Source organism: Cyprinus carpio, chromosome B5 (assembly GCF_018340385.1).
Source record: "Cyprinus carpio isolate SPL01 chromosome B5, ASM1834038v1, whole genome shotgun sequence".
In the NCBI taxonomy this organism is placed as follows: domain Eukaryota; kingdom Metazoa; phylum Chordata; class Actinopteri; order Cypriniformes; family Cyprinidae; genus Cyprinus; species Cyprinus carpio.
The window spans coordinates 6,000,210-6,021,953 of record NC_056601.1 but is presented as its reverse complement, the minus strand read 5'-3'; the positions used below and the strand labels follow the sequence as shown (position 1 = coordinate 6,021,953).

The window sequence follows — 21,744 nt, the reverse complement described above, 5'->3', positions numbered from 1 at the left end:
TAAAGTAGAACCATCACAGGTCTAGAATAACAGAATACATTTTTTGAATGAAAAAGGGTCCAGTAACATGTTAAATCATCATGTGATCGCAGTAACACTATGAGTTCATAGCCAACTATTTCAAAATTTCCAGAGAAATCTCTCGTGATGTTTAAGGAACTTAAACAAGAATAGCCTGTTACGCCCTTCTGGAGAAGTTAATACTATACATGATTGCTAAAACAAAAACCTAATATAAACTGTTTTGTGAACGATTTGAGGAACTGTAACTTTAATCCTGGATTTATGTCATGAGATTTAGCAACAGTTATGAAGCAAGAGGTGAGACCTGTATCACATGTCTGACTGCTTTACCATCTCCTTTACCAAACACATCAAAATTATTGTGTCAGAATGCTATTGTGAAAATGCTTTCAGTGGCTGTATTCTTTATATTGAATAAATGGCTGTAGCTTCTATATATAGAATACAGCTATTGATGGCATTTTCACTTTCTTTTACTCATCAATGGCAGTTAGTTCTAAGATATGTATACAAAATATAATTATGTGTAACGTAATTTCAGTGCAATTTTTCTGTGCAGTAGACAATGCAGACCATTTTTGCTCTGTTTCATTACAATGCCCTTTATTTTTGTCTATATGTAGTGTTTGTCTGTGTTGCTGTAATGTTTGTTGAAGGAGTCAGGTGAGACTGCAATGTCCTGATATTGCGTGAATGTCATGTGTCGTGTGTATTCAAGTGTTGCACAAGAATTGTCTTTTACAATAATAATTCCTCCAGCAAACGTCAACAGAATATAAAACATTGCACAGGCCATTTGCACTGCAAGAGTGTAATGTGAAACGTTTCAAAGAGGTAGCTAAGGTAACTATTGTTCATCCGTGGTGTTGTCATGTGCTCTTTCATAGCCTCTACAAATATACAAAACAGCAGGCCCTTCTACCTTCATTCTTATGAATTAGCACAGCTAAATAAAACATTTCACAAATACTTTCAGTTCAATTTATTTGTTATAAATTCAAATAGAAAATAAAACCTAAGCTATAACTTAACCCTAATGAATTAGAATCTCAGTTAATACCAGTTGTTATTAATTATAGCCCTAAATTATTAACTGATGGATATGTTCTATGTATAAGTTATTATTGCTTCAGTATTCCTTTATCCCACTTTCTTAGTTTCTTATGATTCTGACAAAATACTCCGGGCTTGGACACCTGCTACCACACGCCCCATGAGAGTGTATACTGAACTAATGATATACACTAGAAAACGTTAATTTTTTTCTTATTTGTATTTCTTCTTCTTCTTCTTCTTATTATTATTATTATTATCATTATTATTATTATGATTATTATTATTATTATTATTAGCCTATTATTTGTATTAGCGAGTAATAAAGAAAACGGGCGGTGGTGTGCTGTCATTAATTACAGAACGTCCCAATGGCGCATGAGAGTTTGATTGGATGTACGCTATGACGCGCTTAGATCTGCTGTAATGATTACCGGTTTGCAATATCCACCTCCCATGAATTCTGCAATGCCTCGTGTCGTATATAAAAGTTCAGAGAATTCATTTGAAATGACATTTGAAGATCTGTACCAATAATGAATCGGAACGACAAAACCGCGCGCATTGCGCACGTCTTCAGTGGAACATTTGTGCACTCCACACTACGAGCCGCGGTGGAAATACTGCAGAATTGTGTCTTAGGAGTCGACGATAAGGGCAAGGTTTGTTTAATACTTAATTACAATTTGTGTCATCTCTTTTTGATTTACTTTCGAAGATAAATGTCCTAACCGCATAATGTATTATACTGGATATAATAAATTATGTCATTTGCCATTGCCATAATGCTATTTTTTCCCTTCTTTTTGAGCAGATTGCATTTATTGAAAATCATCAAGATGTGGTTAGTCTTTCAGAAATATGGGGCTTTGAAACTTCAGACATAAAACAGCTTGGGCAATAGTAAGTACATCATCTAAATTAATTGCATATATTCTGTTGTCTAACATATGTAAGAACTGCATACTGGTTTTGCATTCAGAACAACCACTCAGCAGGTAACAAAATAGAGCAAGAACCTTTGTGTAAACCAGCTTTGTGGTTAAATTGTGTAATAATGAGCATGTTCAAACTTGAAATCTTTTTGCAGTGTCAATGCTAATTTTTACTTTGGCTCCACAGTGAGTTTCTTATGCCCGGAATGGTTGATACACACATCCATGCGTCTCAGTATAGCTATACTGGAACTGCCTTAGACCTTCCTCTGCTGGAGTGGCTCAACACTTACACTTTTCCTGTGGAAGCCAAGTATAAAGACTTGGATTTTGCCAATAATGTCTACACTAAAGTTGTGGTAAGCTCATTGAAATGGATTAAATAGAAACTATAATAAATATAAAGAATAGCTCCTAAATTGATGGAACTGATATGGATGTAGAATGCATGTTGCAAATTTCGTTTGAACCTTTTTGTTGATTGTTTGGCATTGTAGAGAAGAACATTAAAGAACGGCACCACGACTGCCTGTTATTTTGCCACTATACACACTGATGCCTCTCTTCTCCTTGGAGAGCTTGCAGGTAAAACACACGCAACCAAGGATACACACATGTTGAATGAATGTCTCCTGTGACTGTGTCTGTTATGGCAAACACAAACACATCCTTTCTCTAACCTTTGGAATTTGTCTTGTTTTGTCCTATCTTGTCTTCATTCTTGTTCCTGACAGTCTGTTAAGTAACTGCATCTATGTTTGCTTTTTCATATTATGTAAGAAGAGGTGCCCTGTGACCTGTTATAACTTGTTATGTCTCAACTTTAATATTACTTTAAAATCCAATGTCCACTATTTTACTGTATCATTATCTCACAAGATAATAAATCAATCATTGACTTTAGATTTTGATATACAACATTTTCCATCTTTTCCACTAGATAGCTTTGGACAAAGAGCTTTAGTGGGTAAAGTTTGCATGGACTGCAATTCTGCAGTTCCACAGTACAAAGAAAGTCCAAGCGAATGTAAAGAGGAGACAGATCGGTGAGTTTTGGAGGACTGTGTGACTGTACTGACCCAATAGTGTTAGTAACCTCATGTACAATGTTCAAAATGACAGAATTTTGGTTATAAACATAATCTAAACCCCAGTCTGATCAAATTAACTTGAAGAGTTAAGACATCCTCTTGTTTTTTTGCAGTTTCATCAAAGAGCTTCTAAAAAAGGAGGTAAATAATGGGTTCATTCTCATTCATTTGATTTATTATGTAACTCTAGTCAGAGTCGGTGTCACAGTAAGTAGTTGTGCATAAATGATTTCAGGCTCTGTAAATTTGAAAATAAAAATATATTATCTGACTGTTTTAGTACCCGAATGTTAAGCCTGTGGTCACTCCTCGATTCGCCCCGTCCTGTTCCTCCTCACTGCTCAGTGAATTAGGTGAGATCGCCAATAACAACAAGCTTCACATTCAGGTTTGTCCTCCTTTCACACATTAACATCTACTTGATAAACAGTGATTTACAAAGGTTAAAGAACATACAATTAACACTGAAGTGGATTAGGGCATTGTTCACATGGTAGAAGTTTGAAACATGGTATGATGATTGACACATACCCTTATGGTGTTATGCTCATAATTCTTGTAAAAGGTGATAATGAGGTGAATGATGGGTGTGGTTAGCTTTATGTACTCCATGCTCTATCAGCATTTATAATAGAGATTCTGTGCAATATATAAACTGTAACTGTAGGCAAGGCAAGTTTATTTATATAGCACATTTCGTACACAATGGTAATTCAAAGTGCTTTACATAAAAGAAGGTAAAATAATCATGATGAAAAATAATAACAAAAATAAAACAAGCAATTTTAAAAACAGAAAACAAGCAATTTTAAAACATTGGAAATGATTTAAAAATTGACTTATTTAAAATGAATTTAAAACAGTTAATAAAAGAAAATGATTTTTACATAGAATACAGTGAATATGTAAAATACAGTGCAATCAATTCGGACATCGCACAATGCTCATTCAACAAATGCACAGCTAAACAGATGAGTTTTGAGTCTAGATTTAAATGTGACTAATGTTTTAGCACATCTGATCTCTTCTGGAAGCTGATTCCAACTGCGGGCGGCATAGTAACTAAAGGCGGACTCTCCTTGTTTTGTGTGAACCCTTGGTATTTCTAACTGACTCGATCCTAATGATCTGAGTGGTCTGTTAGGTTTATATTCAGTGAACATATCTGCAATATATTTTGGTCCTAGGTCATTGAGTGATTTATAAACGAGTAAAAGTACTTTAAAATCAATCCTAAATGTAACTGGAAGCCAGTGTAAGGACCTGAGGACTGGTGTGATATGCTCAGATTTTCTGGTTCTAGTCAGAATCCTGGCAGCAGCGTTCTGGATGAGCTGCAGCTGTCTAATTGTCTTTCTGGGAAGGCCGGTGAGGAGACCATTACAGTAGTCCACCCTGCTGGTGATAAAGGCATGAACAAGTTTCTCTAAGTCTCCACTGGAAAAAAAACATCTAATTCTTGCAATGTTTTTTTAGATGATAGTATGCTGATTTAGTTACTGCTTTGACATGACTACTGAAACTAAGGTCTGTCTCCAGAATCACACCAAGATTCCTGACTTGATTTTTAGTTGTTTGTCCCCTTGAGTCAAGCTACGCATTCACCTTGAAAACTTCATCTTTGTTTCCAAATGCAATAACTTCACCTTTCAGCACAATCCCTAGATATTCAAAAGACAAGTACTGACCAAATGACATTTGCTTGCATTGATAGACATCTTTAAATAGAGCAGCTACACCTCCTTCACTTTCAGTCCTGCAGACACTCTGTAAAGTTAGAAGGGGCTGCTTAATTGAGGACTGTTGCACTGCAGCTGTCTTCTAGCCATGTTTCATTTAGAAACATAAAATCCAGATTGTTTGTGGTTATAAAGTCATTGATTAGAAATGATTTATTTTTTAGTGAGTGAATGTTTAAAAATGCTAACTTGATGGCAGTACTTTGTGTCTTTACATCAATCTTAGTTTGATGCATTATAGGCCGCAGATTAGATGAGTTTGCCCTTGAGCTTGAAAAGACCTTAGACTTTCTATCACGTGATAAAACTGAAATAGAGAAAGCTACAGGCACACTGGGTTCCCGCTTGTTCTGTAAACATTTGTGAATGTTGCTGCTATTATGGCGGGGACCCGACACATATCACTGAGAGCTGCTATCAGTTGTTTTTGGTTCACCTACAGCAGATGGAGGGTTTGGGCCCTGGCGTTGTGGCAGCGGTCGGAGAGCTCTCACAGGAGCAGGGCCCACAGGCTTTGGTGGTTGGGGGTGAGAGAGAGAGTTTAGTCCCAGCATACACCAATTCCTCCATTTTCTGTGAGAAGCACAGAAGTGGAGATGCTGGAGAGAGGGATAATGTGTCTGGTGAGAGGGGCTGTGTCTCTGGGGTTTTCCAGTGACTGTGATATGTTTGTCCTGGCTTCCCTGGCTTCCCTGGCTGTTTTCCAGAAGGTCGTCCTTGGGTGCTGAGTCTTGTATCTGTTTTGATACATCACAGTCTGTCTGTGAGGAGCTCTGTGGGCAGGGCTCAGCCGGGATAGTGTCCATCAGCAGTGCTTGTTGTGGCTGGATGGTGTTATCAGTGTCCTTGTGGGATATGTCAACCACATGATGACTCAGACCTGGTGTGTGTGTGCTGAATGAACTGACATACTCTGCTGAAGGATGGCGTAAGGAGAAGTAGATATTGTCCTTAAGCACTCTAGCTCCAAGTTTGTTAGGGTGGAGGCCATCCGGTTTAAACAGTTGTCTATGGCCCCAGAACAGATTGAAGTTATCGATGAAATTCACTCCTTTTATATTGCAAGATCTTTGTAGCCATGTGTTCAGCCCAAGCAACCATGAAAACATATTGTTCCTCTTGCTGGAAGTGGTCCACTGATGAACGACTGAACTTTGAGTCTTCGAAGTGTTTCAAAGAGTTCACTGAAGTCCTTCCTAAGGATCCGATACATGTATAATCACAATTGGGTTTCCCCCCCCCCATATTCATTAATGCTTCAAATCTGTTCTCAAGATGTAAAGGGGGTGGCAGAATACCAGTATTCACAAGCCTTGTCATAGTCGAATCTGGGGTAGAGGATGCTACAGCAGCAATACGAGAAACTCATGACAATCTGATGTCTCGTGTTCCTTTGGGTCTCGCTCCCTGTTTGTGCCATCGATTAGTGTGGCGATCAGTTTCGGCTTGTTCCTCTACACTTGGTATAAAACTGTTGAGATTCAGAAGATTCATGGGACTCACCGGCTGTATGCTGAGAGGGTCCATGACGACGGTCTGCTGAGTGTTCCGCCTGTTTTGGAAGTCCAGCAAGTAACTTTGTTTCAAGAACCACAATCCTTTGTAGAAGTTTGCAGCAGTTCATGCAACAAGTATATTCAACAGGACGCATTTTCTCTCTCTTCTGTCTGAATGTAGTCAGTTGTTTTCCCGTCTCCGGAATGTAAGCTGCTGGCAGTGGGAGGCAAAGTCTTCTTTTTGTAGTATAATTGTAGTATAGTATAGTTTTTAGTTTTAGTGTTTGTGCCAAAAATCTGTTGTTTGAGCACTGTGCTGATCTGCTGAAGTAAAAATCTTAAAAAAATCTGAGAAAAGTACAGAAATAAGAAGCAAAGCACAGAGCAGTAAGCTTGAACGTCCGAACGGTAGCAAAGCCGGAAGCAATATTAATATTATAATATTAATATTATAAATAATATTAATATTATAAATAAATGGGGTAAATATTATAAACTGACATTCTAAACTAATAGCAGTTCAGATGCTGTAAATAATAAGATAAACACTAATAGACACTAAGTAAAATGATTAACACCTGTTTTTCTGCAATCATTAAACCTATAGAGTCACATCAGTGAGAACAAAGAGGAAGTGGAGCTTGTGAAGACATTGTTCCCAGACTGCAAATCCTACACTGACGTTTACCTCAAGCACAACCTGCTTACAGATAAGGTGAGTGGTATTCAGTGATTGTCATTATACTGTAAAGACCTGGTGAAATATATTTTTTTTTATCTAATATATTACTTTGTATATATTGTTCTACATAGACACATTTGTTACTGATTCATTGTGTAATTTTGTAGATTTTATTTTCTGAATTGTGTTGCAACAGAGTCCAAATGTGAAAGTCTGAAGTCTATGCATTACATAAACAAATGTCAGTCTTCTATTACAGTGGTTATTGGAAAACTGCTTTACTCTAAGGTACTATGCATCTGTAATGGGGTGTATGAAATTGTTACTTGCATTTATTATTATTTTTATCTTTTTAAAAGGTGTAGTAATTTTTTAAACCACCTTTGCCCTTAAGAATAAATAGGGAGAAGCTCCTGGTGTAAAATGGGTTTACTGAGTCTTTAAAATATATGCAGTTGTTGGCCAATATACAGTTCTGTGAGTTTATTAAAAAGATATATACACAAAATAAATTAATATAAAACTGCACATATTTGATGAACCAATATGTTTTTATTGAAGGTTTCTTTTTTAAGTATTTTGGTTTGTTGTCATTAGCCCTGTGGATTTGAAGGGCTTGCATGAGGGGTTCTGAATCATGTGCTTTGTAATATGAGTTTATGATCAAGAGTTCAGTACACTGGAGTGCATTGTCATTTGTTTAAGCATACAAACTCCCTGCTCTGAAGAGCTGACACTCTTCCTCACTGATCTGGGACCAAGTGCACTTTCTGATTATTTCTGACTTTGAGGATTTTAACCAAATCAGATTATTTCAGTTTTAGGTTTTGGATAACTGAGTTTAATTTTCAATGAACTGGCTTCAATTCATTGCTATTCTGAAATGTATGGAAAAGTTATTTTGATTATAAAGCACCCTTTTAAAACAGTTCCAGTTGTTAAATTAAACCTTTGCGTAAAAGTTTAGGTTTGAGAATTGAAATTGGTTTGGAATTAAATTATGTAAATGACTTTTGCAGACTGTAATGGCCCATGGCTGTCACCTAACTGACGAAGAACTGGAGATCTTTCGTGAAACAGGATCTGCAATCTCTCACTGTCCTAACAGTAACATCTCGTAAGCACCTCAAGCCTTTTACTATTATTATTCATTTCCAGATCACTTTAATATATTCTAATGCATTTATTGTCTCTTTTACCATCCCAGGATTTGCAGTGGGATGCTAAATGTACGCAATGTCTTGAACCACAAAGTGAAATTGGGTTTGGGGACAGGTAAGGCTGTTTGCCAGGCCATTTTGTGCATTATAGTGGTAAAATTCTTTCTTAGTGAAAGCTTTAAATATAATAAGCTATACATGTCAGTTGCCAATTTCATGTCAGGTCCAGTATTCTGCATTTTATGGTTTTGTCTGTGCCTTCTATAGATGTAGCAGGAGGCTACTCCCCATCCATGCTAGATGCTATGAGAAGAACCATCGACACATCAAAAGCCCTGACCATCCAGGACCCTCAGCATAAGACCCTGAGCTTTGAGGAGGTTTTCAGATTGGCTACACTTGGAGGCAGCGAAGGTAAGTTTCCAGCTCTCATCGACAAACATGTTATTTAATACTAGCAAAGAACACTTTCTAAACATGCCTGGTTGTTCTCCACACTCCCTACAGCCCTCTCACTGGATGATCAGATCGGCAACTTTGTGGTAGGCAAGGAGTTTGATGCCCTGCGAGTGAATGTTTGCGTTCCTGATGGACCGATCGATTTGTTTCCTGGTGAATGCCCCAAGGTTCGACAGATCTTCTACTGACCTTTTCTGCCCTCATACTGAGAAAACATCAACTGGTTAAATGTTTTTTATTGTGTGGTCATATGCAAACACACTGATCTTGTTCCAAAAACAATCAATATCAATGAATATCCTTTGCATACATTACAAATTCTTTAATGTGTACAAATTATAAAGAACGCCCCATTTAATGTGCTTTTTTTCCCCATACAGGTCATTTTAGAGAAGTTTTTAAACTTAGGTAAGTTGGTTTAAAAAATATTGAAATGCTTAAAATATCCCTTTAATTCAGATATTCTTGTCTTATCTAAATCCATTTTTGCTCTGAAAGGTGATGATCGAAATATTACTGAAGTCTACGTGGCTGGAAGACAAGTGGTTCCATTTCCAGATACAAAATAACTCTCTAGTTGTTTTTACCAGAAATATAACACATCTGTTTAGTAGAAGTGTTTTTTTTGGTTTGTTTGTTTGTTTGTTTTTTGTTTCTTTAAAGAACGGCATCTTTTTATAGCTGTATATTATTTAGTCAACAAATTGTTAAATGTCTTTATTAAGGAAATATTTTTTATTTAAATTTTACCGCATGATTTAAAGATTTGCCCAATAATTAAATAGATTTTCTTTAATTTGTATTAAATTGTAGTCTTCTATTTACTAGTCGTGTTGATTATGGAAAAAATGTGACAGAATATATTTTATTTTTATCAATGACAAATTGACAATAAAAGTGCTTTATGTTATTGTCCCCCTTTTTTAAATGTATGTTATTTAGGTATATTTATTTATTGATTGCTTGTATTATCACTGATTAATGATAATACACTGCAAAAACAAGTATTTGTGACACTCTCATGCACACAGCTCTCATCAGAAGCTCTTAGCTGTCTGTCTCACCTGTCCTTTCACTGTTTATAACAGTTCTCAAGTAGGAACAGTGCTTTTGATTACATTTGCTTCATGCCCTACGTACAGTGCTTACAATGTAATGTATTTGAACTGAAATTGAGTGGTCATCATTTCAAGCAATGACAGCATTGTCTTGCTGTATGACATGCTTTACATCAAAAATGATTGTAAACAGCATTTTTTAATTATTCAGTAATTTGTAAACATGGAGTTAAGAGACTATGTGTAATTTAGAAAATTCAAAAATAGTGTTTTTTTTTTTTTTACAACAGTACTAGAAATGTATTGCGGTAAAATTACATAAATAAATATGCACTTTCCATTATTCATATACATTTTAAAATTATTTTGAAAAGTTTGTTTATCTGTTGATTAATTGTTAAAAATTATTTGATAACCACATGGAGGCGCTAAGAGACTGTGTATTGCGGTAAAATTACATAAATAAATATGCACTTTCCATTATTCATATACATTTTAAAATTATTTTGAAAAGTTTGTTTATCTGTTGATTAATTATTAAAAATTATTTGATAACCACATGGAGGCGCTAAGAGACTGTGTTTTACACCGCAGCTCTAACTCCTCTGCAGCGATTGATATGAGCAAAGAAAAAAATACGATGTGCTTTAGTGGGTATGAGTCAAATTTGACTAATTTTTTCACAGTATGCTCATATTTGAGTCAGATTTTATATTCAAATATCAGTAAACATGATTTTATATCATTTTCTGTTAGTATTGTAAATTATGCTGATTTTTAATGATCAAACATTGAAACATTTTTATACACAATATTATTTTCTGCCATGCACGTTTGTGTCTTTTTCAGCTGAACTTTGTTGCACCACAATGCCAACATTCCAGTTCTGAACTCTCGGTCAGTCAGGTCTGTCCTGTGTGTTTGGAAAAATAATATCTAAACACATTGCTCAGCAAGCAAATCTTGCTTTCATAATGACTACTTCATCATGATGAATCTTCATATATATATTATATCGTATATATTTAGATGTCATTTACAGAAATGTTTACAAACTTAAACAACTGCTTTCACAGAAGAAAATGTAAGGGACATATGTGACCACAAAACAAAACCAGTCATAAGTAGTACATTGTATGGTCAAAATGATTGATTTTTCTTTTTTGCCCAAAATCATGTTCCATGAAGATATTTTGGCTTTTGGCCAAGGGCTTGAACCACAGACATCTAGCAAATAACATAAAGTGAGTGTCCCAGAGCGAGAGAGAAGCAGAAGTGAGGGAGAGTGTATAAACATGGGAGTGAAAGACAAAGAGGCACACAGATGGGAGAGAGACAGAGAATGAGACGGAGGCATGAGTAAAGCGCATGTGAGGGGGCGGGGCTTCGCACGCAGACGCGGTGGGAGCATGTGAATGAAGAATGAGGCGAGCCTGTGTCATATGCAGTGACGTCATAGTCCCCATCTAAAGCCCCGCCCTCTTCCTTCCGCCTCTCTCTGTTACAGAAGTGCTGAATCAGTCAGAGCTGGATCTGTCTGGATGGGAGTTTCCTGGCTAGACCACACAATGTACATTAAATAGTTGTGACAGACAGGCATATATAAGCACTTTAATAACACAACTTTACTGAAATGGCATAAAAAAAAAACTGACTTTTGGCCATAAAATAGTTTAATATTGTGTATGAAGCTGATTGACTCAGTGAGTCAAAGATGTTTCCATATCTGTCATAATCATCTCTCTTCATGTAATCTGACCGTCTGGCTGAATGAACTTCCTGTGTGATCTACCCTGAGGAACACAAGCAGCGTTGTCAGCCACACCCAGACTCAGAAATTAAAGGGTGGTTTTACTCTGTACTTTTAACTGATTACCATCGTCCTGACTACGCCTCAAGGAGCAAAAACTCGGTCGGTACACAGCAAAACAGCAGGGAACAGCAGGGGTTCAGAAAGAGAGAGCATTTAAGTTTGGAGTTTCCTGTGAAGTGAGAATTGTGTCGGATTAGAGTGTTTACTTGTGCGTGGTATTGTTAGGTTGAGAGAGATTGTGTGAGTTCACAGGCTGAACTCACTAACCATCCGCCATAATCTAGTTAGAAAAAATTCCACTTTTGCCAAAATCTGCTAATTTTCTTCTTTAAAAAGAGACCAACCTTATATCTAAGGTCTATATTCCAAAGTGTTCATAAAATACAACAATTTAAGTTTGGATAGTGCACTTTAATGCCTATTTTAAAAAATGGGGGGTGACAGTTAAGGGGTTAAGCATAAACATTTGATACATTTTTCCAGAAAGCAAGACTTAATATCATGCCATTTTTCTTCACAAATGTTTGTTGATTTAAGAATGTTTAGATATTTATACTGGAAAACAAGACAAAAATACTAAGAAAATCACTTTTTGCATTTTTTTACTAGCCATCAATATCCCTTTTCATTTATTTGTAATTGTTGATGACATGTTTTGTAATATTTGCTATATTTTTATTCCTTAAAATATTTTTTAATTTGTCATTGACATTTACAGGACCATTTAAATCAGGGATTCCTAAACTTTTATTAATTTTTTTGTCATCTGAACTCCTTTTAGCCTAAAATATTTTCTTGAAGTAGAGAGATTTTAAGTAAATATTTAAATAATTTAACCTTTCATTCATATGTTCACGATTCTCTGATATCTGTTAGTGGTCACATGACATAGAGGTAAACATTTTTTAAATTTAATTAAAATTTTTAATTGCATGAATTATTAGTCAGTTTAAAGCTTTTCAACACCCCCCAGTTTAGTAAACTCTGATATAAATTATTTAAAACTATTTAGAAAAATAAATACTTAGTACATTTCCTTCCCTTTTCCACTATTCCAGACTTTTACCAAAACCTAAATTTTTCTTGTTATGACCATGATGCACGTTCACGTTACATTCCTCCCAGCGCTAGCTGCATAATTGCTTTAATATGAAACTAATCTGTCTCGTGGTTCTGAGCCTTGCCCTCTTCTCCTCAGCTAAACTCACGACTGAATTTACAGCCTCTGACTGGCACAAGAATTAACGTGGGAAGAACACGCGGAACTCTGTGTGAGAACCCATCTGTTTCCCCGCTGAACAATTCCTACGTCCTGCAGGTCATTTACTTTCACTCACGATACAGAGTCCTAAGCCACACTGTGCCTCAGTACATCTCTTTGTATCCTTAGTTAGCCCCTCCCCATGATGCATGTCTCCACACTGTGGCGTAGGCATCTGCCCTCAACATCTGTCACCACCCGTCACTGTGATGTCATCCACCCAGACCGGCTTAACGCCCAGCCCCCTCTCTACAGATACAGAGAGCGAGCCACAGACGCCGACTAGTCACAGTATGACAATAACACCCAATGACTGGACCAAAAGATTTTCCTTTAAGGGACAGAGATGTACTTTGAAGACAAGACAGTAAAAGTATATGTGAATATCCTCCATGTTTGATTGAGGGTGACATTGAGGGTTCACACCAGCTGTTGACACACACCTCTCCAGCTGTTACTAGGTCAGGCAGGATTGTCAAATCTGCTTTGGTTGTGAGTACAGAAGTGCTAAAGGTTGTAAGGACAGCTGTCGTGAAAACAGGATGTCTTGGCGTCAGCAGGCGGGACAGGTGTGCGAAACAAGCACCATCTGAAAAATCCTTCGGCTGTCAGGGAATCTACAATTTGGGTTTTCTTCCACGTGTTATTCAGTAGAAAAAAAAATGCCTGGAAACTACTCACTTGAAAACCATTATCTGGAATTATTCTGTATATTATTCTGGAATTTTCCCCAAAATGACAACAGAACAGCATGACTATATATTTTCTCTGTATATTTTTATTTACAATACTTTTTTCTTTAATGCCAGGTAAAAGGATTAAATGCAATACATAAATATGAACATAGTAAGGAGTTTTTTTTCCATACAAATTTGCATATAACTAAAGGCTGAAATCAAACAGATACATACTCTCAACAGATACATCTTTTTTTTTTTTTTATAAGGAAACCTCACTCCTTACAGAAGAAAAGACGTTTGTATACACAATACATGCACTCGGACTCGCTTACATTAATGCCGACACACAAAAATGACAGGTGCATTGTAGGTGCATTTTAAAACAAACAAGAAGAGCAATGTTTCACAGACTCAGGTCTGATTTATGTGTACACTATTGCGGTGTTATGAATGCGCTGTCTAAGTAGAGTTAGCTCATCTCGCTTCGACAACAGGAAGAAGGTCTTGTGCGCAAATTTCCCCAGTGCGCACAAATATGCTCACACGGAAACAGACTGTACCACCTTACAGTCTTATCAAAAAGTCACACAATAATTAACAAAAAAATAAAACTCCCAGACATCTGACACTCTAAAATGCGGTTTAACTCTAAAGGTTATTGGTTCTAGAATGTGGGAAAAGAGTTGATGAACTGTTCCACGTCTTCTGATGAATCTCAACCTTTCATTCAAAAACATGATGTCACAGTAGCAAGTTCACATTCTAAAATAATGCTAAATAAATGGTTTTAACGACTGGGCGGCCTCACATTCCAACTGATTTGCTAGAACAGACTGTAATGACAAACTGCAGTTTAACAGATCAATACATGCTGCACACATCATCGAGTAGAGCTTTGACACACCTCTTAAAAATCTGGCGTCACAAGTCAAAAGCTGAACACTACTTACTCAGAAACTACACGGCCACGTTTTGGCACAGAGTATCTGCCACTCCCATTGCTTGAGGGCGGGAACAGGCAAATCAAAAAACAATAATAAAAGCTCAAATTTCCTGAAAGGTGTCCTATGCTTTAGGAAACAAAAGAATATGCAAGAATACCAAGCATAAAAGACCACAGAGAGAAAAGGAAACAAAACGGAAAGAAATTAATACCTATTAGAAAACCAAAATCTGTCAAGATTGTTCATGCATGAGCCTCAGACGGTACAGTTCTCTCGTTTTCTTCTTAAGGTGATAGAAAAACACAAGTCCGTTTTTCAAGTCGTCCATTTTATCCACCAGTGTTCTCGGAGAAAGAGGGTAAAGCTTATATTCTCTGGATCTTATCGGCCACCACTACGGGATTCTCCTTACGGATCTTAGCAGCGGCTTCCGCCTTGTAGTCGTACGTGCAGTTGTGCTTGTCTGAGTACCGATGAATTCCACAGAACAGATTACCACATCGACAGTTGAAACCTGTAAAACCAAAGAAGACGTAAGACCTCCGATCACAGATATCACACCAATATCAGAATGACCAATCAATGAGTCTCACCTGTTAAACCGACCCTTTTACGGCAGGTAAAGCATCTATTTTTCTTAGGTTTGGAGGAATCTGGGCTCTTGCCCTCGTCGCTGCCCTGAGCCACAGGGATGGGGGAGTAAGAGGAGGTGGGCTGTGTTATGACTGTGGGAAGAATGGAAAGAGAAAAACTTTTAGAAATGAAACCGTTGCAATGTGGCATGGGTGGATTCTGAAAGCAGCCTGAGACCGATTTCTGAGTATGGTCGCAATTTTGTAGGGCTGTACCCTAAAATAGGCTCTGCCACAAACCCCAAAGTCCCAGTTTCTGTCAAATCGAAGTTCTTAGCACTGCATGAACTTAAGACTGTCATCACTAAACAGCTCACACTAAAACTGGAGCAGGCCCAAAGACTCTGTTCTGCTCTGCTTGCAGTAAAGTCCATTTTAGTACAAAGAAGAACTGAGAAAACAGAGCCTAACTACCACAAACTTGACAATGCTTCCTTTGACATTCACACTGTAGACTTTTAAATAAACATTCCTTGCATACTTGAACATTGATAATAAGTAATAAAACAGATCTTGTTTCATCTTGCACGTCATCTTGCTCATCATCTTGCGCACTGCTGTAGCTGCAGACATTTGAATATATATTTAGACAGCACAGTGTTGGTTTATTGACATTTGACAGGCATTTTTGAAAGATTCCATCATACACATGATAAAATCCCCCCTGCAATCAAATACACAAATATTGGTTGTTCATTTGTTTAACAGAATTATTTAGGGTTGTACACTTTAATGAAATATGTTTAACAATGATTATTCACCAAGTTTAATAAGTTTCCTATTTAATTTTGCATTCTAGAGACTGGTGATAATATTTTAACAATTTACAAGTTGCTTTGTTGTTGCTTTTTATAATTGAATTAATGATTTTGGAAATTATGATTTAATTTAGTTGTCATTGCCATTTTTTCCACAAATCAACTTTATACATGAATATATATATTTTGCCTATATTTTTCTGCCTATATTTTTCAGAATTTGAGGGGATCATCATGTTTCATGGTCCTTGACATAAAAATAGTTTGAAACATTCTGTCTTAGACTAAACAAGCAGCTTTGTGTGTCTACTTTAATATTTATTTGATCATATTTCATTCCAATTACCTGGTTCAGCAGACTCAGCTTTCGGAGACAGGGCCTTTTCTTTTCTAGAGATGCTCATTTCCGTCATCTGTTGTGTGACTGGTAAGGAGGTGGAAGGAATGCTTCTGCAAAAACAAACAGGTGAGGGTTTTAGCGCGCACCAGCTTTTCTTGAAACACAGGAGATTATTCAAATGTCAAGCAGCTGAACGTAAAATGCATTCTTTTCCATTCTGAGGTTGAACAACAAACACACACATGAAGTACTCACTCTCTCATGGTATCTGTGCTGGGTGCAGGTGAAGGCTCTGCTTTGTTTATGCTGGCTTCTAGTCTCTGTATGGCAGAGGCCTCTGCTGAGGGGCTGCCAGCTGCTCCAACAGAACACAAAGACACATATCACAAACAGTGCACAGGTGCAGCTGTGCTACACTATACACTAAAGGCCTGTGATATACAACAAGTGCAGCTTATTTACAACTTCTCAGGGAAGACCCAACATTGTGCTAAAGAACAAGAAATGATTAAGTTCTAAAACAGCTTAGAATAACATGCTATCACTGGGTGCTGATGTGTCAGAAATGCTTTACAAGCAGTAACCGTGGTCTGTTATTGCTGTAACAACTATAATATCACCGTCTCCAAGAGGTGCAATGAATGAGAGCTCTTATACCATAGTATAACTACATTGTTTGTGCGGTCTGTAACCATAGAGAGCTCTAACTAGGAGGTTAGACAAACAGGTTAATGTTTCAGTGTGACTTACCCAGGGGGCTCATGGGACTACGATCGCTGCTTTGCTGTCTGTTCAGGTGCTCCTTATAGCACACTGAGCACATGCCATTGGTCCTGGGGTTGCCATAGAAACCACAGCCTGTGGTACATAGTATAGGCATGGGACTCTGGTTTGTCTCTTGGGCCATTGCTAATATATCACAAAAGAAAATGGAGACAGAACAAGAGTGGTCTTGTTAACAATGACAGCATTGTGTTTGGCTTACACGCACATGCATTGAGTAGCGGATGTCATTGTTTTAAAGGTGCACTCAGTAGTTAATAAGGTATAGATATTCCAAGCTATTGGTATCAGATTGGCACTGTTGTGGACAGATACTCAAGGCTGCGGCATCAGTATTGGACATGAAAAAGCAGTATTGAACTATTATTAGTATGTATAATGTGTGCATTATTATATTCTTTTGTTTAGATGTATTTTTATGTTTATTTTTGGTAAAGCACTGGCTAATGTTGCTATATAAATTATAATAATAATAAAAAAATTAACAAATCAAGTTCTATTAGCTTAAAATATAGACAGTTAACAACAAACAAGTTGAAACTACTAAACAACACTAACATACTAAATTAACATTCTATAAAGAAATAAAGAATTCTTACTGTTTCTTAAAAAAATGCATAATATTATTAGTAATGACGCTGTATAATCATGTGACCTCAATATTTCGGTACCCATGAGGGAGACCCGCTCCACATAGAATAAAATATATTTTTCTATAAAACTGTCTTTATCTTATATAAACGTACATCATTGCAATGACATTTCACAAAACTGTGATTCATTTCTTCAAGTGTTAAATGTTTAATTAGCAAAAAGTTACCTTGTGCACCTTTACAGCTCAAGGGTTTAAACTTTTCTAAGTCTTTTCTAAGCGTGGATACACCGGAAACCCCGCTATAATTAAAAGTCCTTGTTTTATCTCAGCCAAAAATAAGACACAAGCTCCTCAACCGCCCTCATCAGGACAGAGTAATTACAGTCAAGTCAACCGATTGACCGGAGTTCTGAAATATTCGGTGTCTGAGATTTTCGGTGACGCTGGGCGGAGCTTACATGAATATTCATGAGTTTCCTGTTTCGCGTTAAAGCGTCTCTGATAATATTAGTACGTTTTCACCGGATCACAAAAACTGTTCAACAAGGTAGGTTAATTACGTTTCAGCTTCTAACGAAGATAAGCAAATGTTGAATATAATTGTTCGTTTGTGCACAAAATGTTATTGTTTGCTGTTTTAAATGTTTACTCAACGATTACAGCCACTGATTTGCCAGAAGCAGCCTATCGTTAGAATACGCTACAAGTAAATGGGCCAGTAGCTGTTAAATATTTTCTCATATTCCTCTGTTTTGCTATTAAAAGTATGTCATTTGAAGTTGTGTAGCATATGGTGGCACAAACTTGCTCACTGTATTGTAAGACTGTAAGGTGAGAAATGAAGAACGATATAAAGACTCTCGTGTAGTAACAACTATTTAACTTTTTTTTTCTCCTTAAAAAAGGTGTCACATGGAAGTGCATGACAGCCTACAGTTCATGTGGAGAAGCTGTTTGTTTGTAATTAATATATCTGTTACAAATCAGCAGAGTTTGATACTTGCACTTCTGCCTGTTATTTTTTTCCTATAGCTTACAGAAGCTCTTCTAATGGGGGAGACTTATATTTTTGTCAAGTTATATATGAGCCACTATTGCACACATACATGATGACATGTAAACATTCTCAGAATTAACTTTTGGTTTTTTTATCTGATGCGGTGGATGGTGGATCTTTATCAGTGTAATAGTTAAACATCATATGCAAAGAAAAAAAAAACTTGTATAGCCTAGTATTTGATACAAATGTTGTATTATTTAACCAGTTTTAAAGTTTTACTACATTTTGTTCCTGAAATCCACACTTTTGGAATCAAGATAATCAAAGGTAATCAAACCAAGCACAACCTAATAAAACATGTTTCATGGATAAAGGGTTTTGTAAAAAAGTTAATGTTGGTGGATATTCCACTAATATTAAAAACATGTGGGTCATTCTTGAATGGCTTATTCTGCAGTGGTATAAACAATATGATCCCATTGATTTGGAAGCATGTTTCTTCTCCCAACATTTAGACTGATTTCATTGAGTTTGTTCATGGTGCATAAATTTCTGTTTGCCATTTCTTGTTCATAAAGGAATTTACTTTAATAATGTATTTAATAATTTACTTAAAACAGAAGTCATATAACATGTGCTTGCTTATGTTGATCAGTAGGCCTATCCCTGAACACATATACAAGTTGTTACATCCTCGTGTAGCTTTCACCGGTTTATTTTTTTATTTTTTTTCTCAAAACATGACCATGTATTTTATATTTATACAGGTGTGTAGTAAATGTCATTTATGTAATGTCTTCACCACATCGGTTAATAAAACTTTTAACACCGAATCAGTTGAAGTCTTTATTCAGCAAAAGCAATCTACTTTTATCTTTGAAATGAAAATATACAAATTACTGTATGTTTTGATATAGCCACTTTCTATTAAACTACAAAACATTTTAATTGTTATAAGTTTGTAGAAAATAAGCAAAAAAATTGTTAAAGTACTGCAAGGTTGTGGATTTCAAAATTTGACCAATACACATTTGAGTCAAAATGATTTTCAAGTGCACCACAATGTGTATATGATTAAATACAATAATAAAGTGTATAAAAGACATTTGTACATTTTTGTTTAACTATATAGTGCATTTTATCTACTAAATGTATATTTTTTTTAGACAAATAAATAAATAAATACAGAGATTAAGAATGTTTATATTCCAGTTCATGTGTGCATTAAAAAAAATTCATCTTTTGCTTTGTTATTAAAAACATTTTTTTGAATGATTGAGCAAACGATTAGGAATGACACAGAATAATCATCATACATTTTATTATGGCACAACAGATACATTTTGGAACAGTTATTAAGCGACACATTTTAAGGACTCTTAATATTATAAAAATGCTTAATTGTTGTAGGCTCATTTGGAGCATAGCCTACATCAGGTAAATCATTACGACAATCACAATCTTTAAATTATTTTGCATATTAACAATAGTAATAAAAACAACAATACACTAAGCATAATGTCATTCTACGCTAAAACATACCCTTTTTGAAAATCGTTTATGTTTCAGTGACAACGTACTAATATTTTCAGAGACGCTTTAACGCGAAACAGGAAACTCGTGAATATTCATGTAAGCTCCGCCCAGCGTCACCGAAAATCTCAGACACCGAATATTTCAGAACACCGGACTAACAGTTCTGCTGTTTTTATTCCTAACCAGATCCAAACTGAACTCGCTTCTAACCCGTCTGTCTGTGTCTGTAAATAAAGTCTACGCATTAAACAGCACGACACAAGCTCTCCCACCTAACCATGACTAACCAAACGAGTGGGAGTCAAGCGTGATCTGCAATTTCAGGAGGTAATAAAGGTGAGACACTAAGCCTACATCTCTAATATGTCATTTTAGGCAAAAGAGGCACATAAGCTGTTCACGTGTTCAACCATGCGAGTCAAGGCACCGACACCAGCTGACAGACACCACGGATCAATACCAGAACTAGTGCCAGTCGATGCTGGCGGTTAGCACAACTCCAAACCACCACTCAAGCGAGAATTACAGGTCATTTATCCGTCTACATGAAGGTACAGTCGTGTCCGGGATGTAAAAGAGTGGCTCTCTCTCAAAACCAGACGAGCTTTCTGTCTAGACAGCATCATTAGCGCGTGGCTTTCTAGGTAGTCAGCTTACTTATGTCGAATTTCACAGATGAATAAACTGGGTGGATTTGAGAGAACAGAGTGAACCAGAACGGCGAGTAAACGCCAAAAATAGCAAGACGTAAAATATCATGACACATCCGATTACAGAGCAGCACTGGCTTTGTTAATTCTTCCTTCTTTGTCCTTTTGCTCCAGGATTTCCTCCCTAGACAGACAATCTGTCCTTTGAACAAGCCTAAAACAAAAAAGCTAACTGGCTTAGCCAGCTGTTTGTCTGAGTAACTAGTAACATACAGCACAAAAACGCGAACAACTAAAGGAGATTTCCTTGAATTTATACGGCACGGTCGAACAATAAACAAGCCACAGCACAATGAAGATAAACCGTTGGGGTTGTGTGTCTGTTTCAAAAGCCATTACTGAAAAAAACAGAAAATTAAACAGGGAAATAAGAACAGACATCGCAAATCGATTTATAATTTTATGTACAAGGTGAAGAAAAGTTAGCGACTGGCTGTGTCGGTTATTTTTTTTATTTTTTTGTTGCCAGGCGAGTCACGTTCTGGGGCTTGTGATGTTCATGAAGGTGCTGCTGACAACTTGGGACACTTTGTTTTTTTAGGGACCCACCCGTCGAACAAAAAAAGCTCGATACCTCGAATAACCCTGGCGTTTATAGATCCGTGCTAGCGGTTTAACACGGTGTGCTACTCGTCCTGAATCGGTAATCGTTAATCGCTCCCTTTTTCGGGGTCAGCCAGTCTTTCCGTGATCACATCGTCAAACCTTCGCGATTATCGCCTAAATGAAATTAAACATATACATATAAACGTTTTAGCGCTTACCTTGAAGGCTTTTAAAACCTAATCGGTCGATGAATGTCGGTTAAGGAACAGGAACTCTTCGAAAAGGAGTTTGTCTTCCTCCCGAGGTTCTGTCGGTGATGTAAATAAGTAAATTCCTCTCCCGTCTTCCCCTGAGCTCTCCCCTCTTTCACTGTTTGTTTCCTTCTTTAGTAAAGGGGCGTGACTGATAGCGTCATCGCAGATAGCCAGGCATTCATTGGTCATTCGACG

The 21,744-nt window shown here is 36.7% G+C and overlaps 2 protein-coding genes across 3 annotated transcripts; one reads left to right on the top strand and one right to left on the bottom strand.

Moving 5' to 3' along the window:
- Window positions 1–1,515: 1,515 nt before the first annotated feature.
- On the top strand, window positions 1,516–10,180 carry LOC109083250 (guanine deaminase-like). The gene is made up of 14 exons (XM_042723880.1): window positions 1,516–1,739; window positions 1,892–1,980; window positions 2,200–2,371; window positions 2,510–2,597; window positions 2,953–3,058; window positions 3,217–3,244; window positions 3,384–3,491; window positions 6,946–7,053; window positions 8,040–8,137; window positions 8,228–8,295; window positions 8,448–8,594; window positions 8,688–8,806; window positions 9,020–9,047; window positions 9,138–10,180. Exons 1-14 carry the CDS (start codon window positions 1,614–1,616, stop codon window positions 9,206–9,208), a joined length of 1,356 nt encoding a protein of 451 aa, XP_042579814.1. The 5' UTR covers window positions 1,516–1,613; the 3' UTR covers window positions 9,209–10,180.
- Window positions 10,181–13,531: 3,351 nt separating this feature from the next.
- Window positions 13,532–21,695, bottom strand: LOC109083207 (AN1-type zinc finger protein 5-like). 2 transcript variants are annotated; one of them, XM_042723877.1, is made up of 6 exons: window positions 21,514–21,693; window positions 16,876–17,034; window positions 16,381–16,480; window positions 16,132–16,235; window positions 14,989–15,120; window positions 13,532–14,909 (listed from the first exon to the last, which is right to left on the bottom strand). In XM_042723877.1, exons 2-6 carry the CDS (start codon window positions 17,030–17,032, stop codon window positions 14,761–14,763), a joined length of 642 nt encoding a protein of 213 aa, XP_042579811.1. In that variant the 5' UTR covers window positions 17,033–17,034; window positions 21,514–21,693; the 3' UTR covers window positions 13,532–14,760. The 2 variants fall into 2 exon arrangements, with proteins under 2 accessions (XP_042579811.1, XP_042579812.1); XM_042723878.1 differs by lacking the exons at window positions 13,532–14,909; window positions 14,989–15,120 and adding an exon at window positions 15,402–15,590 and having other exon boundaries at window positions 21,514–21,695.
- Between the last annotated feature and the right edge of the window lie 49 nt (window positions 21,696–21,744).

Excerpts from the sequence above, each read along its gene's own strand:
- LOC109083207 (XM_042723877.1), bottom strand. The coding sequence starts at position 17,032 with ATGGCCCAAGAGACAAACCAGAGTCCCATGCCTATACTATGTACCACA. Across the intron at positions 16,481-16,875 it reads TAGTCCCATGAGCCCCCTGG|CTGGCAGCCCCTCAGCAGAG; the intron begins GTAAGTCACACT and ends CTGTTGGAGCAG. Across the intron at positions 15,121-16,131 it reads AGCTGAGTCTGCTGAACCAG|TCATAACACAGCCCACCTCC; the intron begins GTAATTGGAATG and ends TTCTTCCCACAG.
- LOC109083250 (XM_042723880.1), top strand. The coding sequence starts at position 1,614 with ATGAATCGGAACGACAAAACCGCGCGCATTGCGCACGTCTTCAGTGGA. Across the intron at positions 3,059-3,216 it reads TGTAAAGAGGAGACAGATCG|TTTCATCAAAGAGCTTCTAA; the intron begins GTGAGTTTTGGA and ends GTTTTTTTGCAG. Across the intron at positions 8,296-8,447 it reads GAAATTGGGTTTGGGGACAG|ATGTAGCAGGAGGCTACTCC; the intron begins GTAAGGCTGTTT and ends TGCCTTCTATAG.